Source organism: Pavona decussata, unplaced genomic scaffold (genome assembly GCF_977016875.1).
Source record: "Pavona decussata unplaced genomic scaffold, jaPavDecu1.1 SCAFFOLD_198, whole genome shotgun sequence".
Lineage (NCBI taxonomy): Eukaryota > Metazoa > Cnidaria > Anthozoa > Scleractinia > Agariciidae > Pavona > Pavona decussata.
This window is the reverse complement of record NW_028145606.1, coordinates 930099-939639: the sequence shown is the minus strand read 5'-3', so window position 1 is coordinate 939639 and position 9541 is coordinate 930099. Positions and strand designations below refer to the sequence as shown.

Here is a 9541-nt window from a genome sequence, read left to right as displayed (position 1 = left end):
CAGAATTCAAAGAGAATACACGTAACCGGCGCCAAGCGCGGGAAAACGAGTGCGGCCAAAACACGATTGGTTTTGGTTTTACATCTTATTGGTTGAGAAAGTGGCGCGAGTTTTATCAACCAATCACAGAGCGTAGTAATGCGAAACCAAAGCAAAAACGCAATTACTTTCGACAATCAACTGAAAACCACTCTAATAAGTACTAGTATAGCTTTTTAGTTCCAGAATGTTAACATTTGTCAAGTAATAAAAACGTTGTTCTTAAAAGAGACAACCCTTTGGTTTACTATTCTTGAACAAGGGAAGGGTAAATTAAAGCAGATGAGTAGCGCCCCTGTTTAGTATCCCAAAGCTCGCATATTTCACTTCAGATCGTAACTGAATGGAGAGATGATGTGGTCACGTGTTTAGAGCTTTAGAATTTTCATCTGTCATAGCGTCATTTCCTCTCTCTAATTTCTGGCCTCTTATAGTGAACAGTGAACTGTTAAAGCAATAGGAAAAAATATGGGGAAACGGTATCCCTTCGCGAGCGTGGAGGCTTAAGATTGACCAATCACTTTAATGATAGCAAGCCGCTTGTTTGAATAGTTATTTTCCTTTACTAGGAAAATTTGCTTTTTGTTCTTTTTCTCCACCCTGGTGTAGACGAACTGCAATCGAAAATTAACAAAATGACATCAACTAGGATGCGATGCGAGAGGCTGTGGTGAAGGAAACGCTTCTAGTCTCTTCATGGTTTAGAAGCCAGAGACCATGATTATCATCATTCCTGACCCTCTCAAATCAACTGGAACGGACCTATACTCATCTCCAAGGGTTTCAATTTCTGTGTTTCTGTGTTTTTTTTAAGCCCAGGATCGATAGACGTTCACCGACCACGCGATACTTTGTCGAGTTTTCTTTGGAATTCTGTCTCTTAGTTTTTGTTCAATTTCGTTCACTGTGGTAGGCTTTTGGAAACGTGTACTTTTATCGAATTCATCCCCCAAGCACTCGGATATGTCTACGCTCTCGCTTTCGATAACGTGTGAACACTAAATTGTTATAAACTAAGGACATTTATATTGCTATCAATGAGCAGACGTTTTAGAAAACAGTGTTTTTTTCAATGGCTTTTATGGCTTGAGATTGGTTGGTTTGAATCCATTTTGGTTTTTATTTCTGATTCACAAGATAGGAGTGGCTTTGTTGCTGTTGTACATAAAAACAAACTGTTAGCGAAGAAAACTAGCAAGTAGTAAACAGATTATAAAAGGTTGTAAAAAGGCACTTGCAGCGTCAGAATTCAAGAGTGATTGACGCACATTAATTGTTTTAATTAAAATATATTTTTTGACACAACTGGTTTTTTAACTTCCAAAAATTCCTGGGGGGGGGGGGGTGTGGCTCAAGCCCCCCTGCCCCTCCCCCTGGTACTGGCCTGTGGAAACTAGTCTTTAGGCGGTACACACGTCAGTAGCTGGTCGGGAGGGGCGAAAGTTTACACCCCTTCTTATAGTAAACTTTCGGCCATGAAAATCCCTCCCTCTCAACTAGCTGCCCCTCGGTCTCCGAGGATCAGTCTCATGTCACGTGTTCACTTTCGGCGATAAACACACACACCTGAAAGAGCAAAATCGAATCAAATTTGCTAGAATCATGGCCAAGAAACCAACATGACCAAGGATTGTTTCCTTGCAAAATCGGAGGAAATTTTGTCCTAATTACTTCTTTACTCGAGAATTGCTACTATGTTAAAAAAAATTCTAATTTGCTCAAACTTTACTGGGTGTAATTTCGACCTCCAAAGTTTCCCGCTTAGCAAAAAGAAAGACGTACAAGCGAGGTCCACAAAATTACCAAACAAATTGACTGAGTGTTGTCTGTAAAAAAAAGGGCAAAAATAAAACAAAATAAAATAAAATAAAATAAATAAAGAAGAGTTTACTAAGAGTTCAACGAAAAAACACTCAAAATTCTGTTTCTGGGCATGCGCACAGTCAAAATGTAAACAAAAATTAGTAATCGAGCTGCAGACAACATTTTAGGCATTTTGACTGCAATTTGACGTCACCAAAGAGGCAATTTTGTGCATGAATTAATTTGCGGTGTTCTGGTTAGTAAGGGTTTTGTTTCCCGCCCCAGGAACGGGCAACTTGCCAGTCTTCCTACTGAGGGGAGGGGTGAGCAATTATGTGACATGGGGCAATAATAATTTATTCAAATTTCTATCTCTGGGTGACAGAACAAACTTTCCATATGTTAACAGAACATGAAATTTTGTATGCATGATTAGTTTTTAGTTTGTCTCAGCTCGCTGCACTGGGTTTCGGGACATCTGTTGAATGTGTTTTATCAGGTTATATAAATGCACCTTCCCCGGTGGTACAAATCACAGCAAATGTCCCACGCAGAGTTTGTGAAGGAATTTGATCAAGGGTATTTTATTTCACTGCTTACTTGCTTTCGTGTGCGCTGGAAAGGTTATCTCCGTTGCTCACTGGAAAATTTCAGACGAACTGTGAATGAACGATTGTGCTGCACAAATTTCTCTGCGGTGAAAAAATGAGAGTTCCAAGTGGAAGTCAGAGGGATGCGCCAGTTACGGTCACTTTTCCAATACCAAGGAAAGCAGCTAGCAAACTCCGCACTATGGCAGTTTCGAGAGATCGGCGCCTGTTAGACCTCGGTGTTTTAGCTGTGCAGATCAACGAAGGCGAGAGCATTGTGCTGGGAATAAAGCTAGGCAAGAAGAGAATCAAGAATACAGAGGGGAATTCGGAGAAACTGCGAGGAAACGCGAGCAGGGGAAGAGTGAAGAAGCCTTCAACGTGTCGGAATTTAGCCACGATTCACCACATGCCGAATGTCTCAAGCGCGAAATCGCCGCACAATCTGCAAGCCGTGCAGACTGCAAATTTCAGCTCAGAAAGTGGTGTGGAGAAAAGGAAGAGAACAGCCCAGCCACATGGAGACTTTTTAGGGAATAATTTATTCAGTAACTCGAGTAAAACCGTGGGCAATCCTTCGAACAACAGTGGTAAATTTCGAGTATCAGATTTCTGCGCAAGTGGTCAATCAAAAATAAATGGACAATTGAGCTCGGCAAAATTATCGGCGCATCAGAATAACAAACGGCAAAACAATAGCAATTATGCAGTTAACGAGAGTCAGGGATCAAATGCGCAACAGGCGGTGGAAAATCCTTCAGAAAGTCCTGCTATGATCACATCAAGAACGGCTAGTGTTGAGAGCTATTACTCTGCTGCTCAAACTCTATCTTCTCCTTCCAGCCAAAGAGCTTACAGTGCAAGCCCCAGCTCAGATACAAGCAGTGCAAGCTCTGAGGAGAATTTTGATATTGAACATGATCAGCTGATTTACAGCTGTTTTGTGGACAAAACAAAGTATAGTGCCGCAGATGTGTTGAAAGAACTGGCCAAGACGCATGCAGCCAAGAAAAGTACCTCTGGTAACAAAGTACCACGGGCAGTGAAAAGCAGTGCTGCTACTACAAAATCCAGCACAGGTGGAAACTGTCTGTTGTATACATCAACAGGGTTTGATAATAATGGAAGATCCAGAATTCCCGGCAGTTACCGTGATCATGTTAAGAACATACGCTGTAATTCCCTTACAACTGTCATGAATTGTACATCATCGGTGAATTCCACTTTGAAATTACCTGTTACTAGCACTGATCAGGTCCTTGGTTTTCAGAATGAGAAGCCTTTAAATTTTGGAGATGAAATTCACAATGAACTGACACAGCACTCTTCACATCGCATCGCTCTTTCCAAACCGAGCACTGCATCTCAGACAAAGAGCATGAAAACAAGTACCAGTAAACCAGGAATGTACTGCAGTGGGCGTAAAGTCTTGTGGTCAAGTTCAAATGCTTTTCCAAGACACACAACTTCCTCAGCCCATTTTCCAATCCACAAGTCAAATGCTTCGTTTCCTGAGTTAAATTCTCCTAGCAGTAAAAATGGTGCTAATTTGCACTCTCAAGTACAGGAGACTTCTTCAACAGCCAGTGCAGCTTTGTGCAGTGATGCAAGCAAGTCTGCACCTACTGACACTCAATGTGGTATCCACAAATTAAACAGGCTGCTTGGAAAAGACTTGGTGAATGAAAGCGGTGCAACACAGCTTGATTCTAAAACAGTCAGAGCCAGAATTCCTTCATTGTCTTTAGATTCCAAAGAATCAGTAAGAATGCAGAATCCAAGCCCTAGTACCACAGCATCGACAAGCTCCATATTCATTCCAGTAGCATCTAATATTGTTCAAACAGAAAGCACAAGTACAACAGCTGTGGAAAATCTTACCATGCAAAGGCCTACTGTATCAGCACCTGTAGTTGTTGCAGGAACAAACACTCAGACGACGTGGTCCAATCAACAAGTTTCTCCGACGTATTTTGTTGGAGCTCAGGGTCAATATGGAATCTATTCAGCACTCTATAGCCCAGACGTCAATAAAAACCAGCTTGGACAACAAGCAGTTGCAGCAGCTTATCCATTAAATTATGTTTATCCCCTCAGTTTTGTTTACCCTTATCTTGCAATGGCCCAGGCGAATCGTGTGAAAAGTTTGCAAAGTGACAAAGGAGAACCACAGAATGGAAACTCAGAGGTGATGCAACCTAATGCATTGACAAACACAACAAATGCTGGACCTGGTGGTGACGTCAAGGAATTGACTGGAACCACCGCGGCAAACTTGCAACTAACGAGTAGTACTGTAACTCCTTCGCAGACGCAGTTCATTGACCTTGCCAGTTCCATGAGGTATTGGCAGCAGCTCAGTTTGTTGTACCGGAGTGGACTGGCATTGGCTTCTTGTAACCTGTCAAATATCAGTGCTATGAGTTCCTCTCAAGTCAGCGGCACTGCTACTGCAACATCAACAGACTCTGTCAAATCTGCAGAAAGCCCAGTGACAGTTGCTGGTAGTAACACTCCACTGATGTCAAATTCAGAGGAACTGTCATTTTGCAAACCAGAAATTTCTCAAGGAAATTCCTCTCACGAGTCACATGCTGAAAAGATGCAGGCCAATGATCTTTCCAAGGAGAATGCCTATTCTCAACTTTTACAGCATGTAAAGCCTGAAATCATTTTGGAAGAAGAGAATGGTTTGAAAGACAAAGACACCAATGACAGACCATCTGTCATTGTAGCATCTTCTTGTAAAGAGAAATGGGATAGTGCAAGTGAAGCACAGACAAGCCCTGTCAAATTGCCATCCAAACAGGAGACTGATGACAATGGAACAAAGAGTTCCAACTCCATTTTGTGCCAACCAAGTTCAGCGCAAGAAATGGGGCCGGCCAGTTTCTATGGTGATCGGCTGAGACACATCGATGATGATGGTGACGGTGATATGGAAGGTTCCATGCCAGCAGGAAGAAGTTTGTATGGCTCGCCTCCAAAGCTGAGCTTCATCCACGACAGTTCTATAGCATGTGTAAATGTTGGCAACAGCAATGGGTTTGGCGGCATTGGGAGTTATACTGGAGCAAGAAGGACAGGTAGGTCATGGTAAAAAACAGACAGTCTTTTGCAACTGCTGCAGATTTTACTTGGATCAGGGTTATCGTAAAAGGCTAGAGGCCATAGATTTCTCCTGGGTATTATGAGTCTGATTTTTTTATTGTTTTCTTGTTTTAAAGGGAACCTCCACTCTGACAAAAATCTTTGACGTTACGATGTAAATTGTTGGAAATGCCTTAACCCTTTAACCCCTGAATCCAAAAGAACAAATTCTCCCATCTTGTCCCCATAGTTTTCTTATAAAAGTACTGTAATGAAGTTATTAAAATATCTAGAAAATTCACCTTGGGTGATCAAATCCTTAATTCTCATGACCTCAGGGTTTGAATAAGCATTGATATTACAGGGAGAAATTTGATGCTGAAGTTTGAAAAGTAGAAATACAGTGTAACATTCAAGTGTGCTAAAAATTAGATACAATTGTCATCTATTTTTGCTTTTAAATTTCTTGCATGCTGCCATTTTGAGTCCGAGAGTCTTGGGCTTTGTTTTGGATTGTTTCAAATATCTTGTTGTTTATTCTTCTGTTATTTTGTTCAACAGCAACCCAACTGGAAACAGCTGGTCGTCCTGCAAAAAGGAGAAAATCCAAGAAGTCGTTATGATGATTCACAGTACCTTTGATATACTTTGGACAATTAATGTACTGCAGGTCTAGTACAGTATGATCTCTAAAACTCAAGCCAATGTTAACTTGAATGTCTTGTTTTAACTTAGAATTGACATGAGCTTAAAGAGGTTAGAGATTGTTTGTCAGACAGGTCTCTATTAGAAATTCAAAACTGAGCACCGGAGAAAGTAAGGGTGTATCCAGGATGTCTTGTTAAACTAAATACAGAAATAGACAACTGATTTGTTAGGCAAATCAAATTTTACAAGTAGACACCACACTTTTAGTGTTTGATGCTGGGTCTTTTTGGAACCTTAGAATTAGGTATGAAACTTCAGTGAGCTACTAATTATTACCCTAAAACACTTGATTCGTAAAGATTTTAAAATTTGCATGATATTTTTATATTGCCATTGATATTATCATTTCAAAGTATACCTAATTTTGTTGGTTGATTCACTACAATATGAAGCTATGGTAGGCCTTTATATTAAGTTAAATTGGTTATTTACCAAAATAATTTTGGTTAAATATAACCAGCTTAATCCAATTATTGCCAATTAAAGCGAGTTATAATTATGATGTGATGAGTCTGTGATATCACAGTCAATGGCTGCCACATTTAGCCTCAGTAAACACATCGTTTCTCCTTGTTTTGGTATAGAATTTTATATTGATTAGAGACCATGACAGCCTGAAAGATTTTGGGTTATATTGTGTGATGCTTAGATATGAATGTTTTTGCATTTCTTGTTGCATATTGATATTTTCTTGAAAGGACTTTGTCCATTGTAGTTTTAAAGATAGTATATACGTTGAATTTGTAACAAGCTTGTTGTTAAAGTTTCAAGGTTGCTCAAAAGATAAATGTGAAACACATCATTTTATTTTATATCTGAAATAATAATTGTTGGGTTGATTTCTACAACTAACAGTATATACAGGTGTAAACAGAACTTTATTGAAGAATCAGAAGTGCCTGGATATAGTATACTATTTTTATATAGAAAATTGGATGGAAAAAACAACAACAATAATGTTGATTCATTATATAATTATTTTGAAATTATACATTACAAATCAATTATGCTAGATTGTTTCATTATATTTGATCATGTCTACAGATAAAACACTTATTATTATTATTATTATTATTATTATTATTATTATTATTATTATTATTATTGTTACTATTATTAAAAAAAATAATTATCTCTTTATTAACATATTCCAAGCTATTTACAACTTAAAGGAAGGGATTCACATTTCAGCGCATGTGCACGAATCTAAATGCTTTTTTCTCTTTATTATCAACTTTATGGCCTTAATCACATTCTATAATTAGTTCAAGCAAAATGACTGATTACCAAAATTCGCAGAAAATGTTAGTGGCTTGTACCCATATTGTCGATATTGAATTTAGTGTTGACCTGAAGGATTTATTCCACGGTTGATGTGTTTACACTTATTTGCATGCGAAATAATGCAATCATATGAAAAAATTACCACCTGAGTTACCTATTCCCTTCCGAATGGTTCATAAACAGCAAATTAAATTAAACAGGCTTGGGTCATAGCGAGGAAAGGGGAAAAAGTATTTTGATTCATAGACATGCTTTAAAACCTCTAACTTTGAAATGTCCAACTCACAAAAAATTTGCTTTATTATTATTATTATTATTATTATTATTATTATTATTATTATTATTATTATTACTATTATTATTATTATCTTTTTATTTCTACAAAGTATAGAAATTACAAACCAGTCCTGTGGAATCGTAATTATTTTTTACAACATAAATATATGACAAGGATATTGTTTTTTAAATATTTGATTGCCATTGACTGTCCACAGAAACAGGAATTTTAAATATTTCAATCTATGATTTGTTTTATCTAGTTGTGTATACAAGGAAAAAAAATTAATAATATTTACACCGTTATTTCTTCTCTTATTTCTTATAATAATCTTGAAGACTTTTCAGTGAGATTAAAGTTGAAGCTAGTTGGGTTATAATTAACTTTTTAAAATTAGTAATATCATTAATAAAGCTTTATGAATTGTCCATTGTTTGTTGACTTTTTATTTGTCTCTCTGGGAGAAATTTTATTGGACACAAATTCAACTATTCTTGCTAAATGCATATGTTCAAATTTTTTGTGAATAATCATTGATGTTAATTTTTGAAAAGTTAAAAAAATTCTATTCCAGTCACGTGGCCAGATTGAAAGTTGCCAACATTTTTGACAACTTTTATTCTGAAAAATGTATCAAGTGACCCCAGCAAGAAGGACTGGCCCAGGTTGTTCAAAGGGCAGATAACTCAGTGATCCAGTGGATAAATCGTTGTCCAATGTTTAAAATGTACTCCAACTAATACATTTTATTCGCTGGACAGCAACTTATCCCCTGGATAAAGTTGTCCGCTCTTTGAACAACTGGGGCCTGGTGATGAAATCTTATCTTCCCTTGCGCCCCAATTTTGCCAACCCACCCCACAACTTCAGAGCGGAAAAACGTTCTGCGCAATTTTTCTGCGCATATCCGTTCGCGGGCGCAAGTGAACTGAAAACGCTGCTGTTTGATTCTGTTGGCCACGGCGTTTGAGGTAAATCTACGCTGTGACCAATTTCATCGAAAATACTATAAAATCGGACGGGGCATTTTGCCAACACCGTGTAAGAACAAGAACGAAAACTGGACTTGCGGTACAGGATCCGATACAGGACTATAAACACAGCAAAGGGACACTTCTGGTAACTATATGCTACCCTGCCGAGCTTCATCTCTATTTAATTCTCTATGTTCCTCAGTACAAGACAATTCATATTTGGCCTTAGGACAACTGAAATTGAAATAAAATTCTATTTAAAAAAATTGTAGCTGGTCAACCTCTGCTCACTGGATGCATCTTTTTTTCGTTTCTAAAACAAAATTGCGCGACGAGTGAATGATGGCAAGAGTGCGACCATTGAAGGCTTTGTGAACTTTGTGAAACAAATTCAAATTCCCCGCTGAGCACAGTGACAAAAGGGATTATTTGGGAAGTTTTCCTGCCTTCAGTTGACCTGTGCAGATCAATATTGTTACACATCAGTTGTGTAACTGACCTGAGCTGAGCCTACTAAATAGATGTACACAAACCGTGTCAAAACAAACTTTTTTATTGTGCTTATCATGACCAACTTTTAGCTATTTACACTAGACCGCAAGTAGCGAAAGCTAATCGAGGCGCGCATAGAAAGACAAAAAGAAATATACAACATCTTGAAGAGACATAAACTAAACTAAAGAAAAAAAGGTAGTAAAATATACTAAGGGTCGACTAAGAGATCGAAAGTAACGCAGCGCACGAAATTGTTCCCTCGACACCGATAATTAGATTCC

At 38.2% G+C, this 9541-nt stretch overlaps 1 protein-coding gene across 1 annotated transcript; it reads left to right on the top strand.

Annotated features, from left to right (window-relative positions):
* The first annotated feature begins 2132 nt into the window (after window positions 1-2132).
* Window positions 2133-7319, top strand: LOC146461464 (uncharacterized). Its single transcript, XM_085086852.1, has 2 exons — window positions 2133-5518; window positions 6084-7319. The coding sequence occupies exons 1-2, from the start codon at window positions 2548-2550 to the stop codon at window positions 6143-6145; spliced, it is 3033 nt and encodes a 1010-aa protein (XP_084942978.1). The 5' UTR covers window positions 2133-2547; the 3' UTR covers window positions 6146-7319.
* Window positions 7320-9541: the final 2222 nt, after the last annotated feature.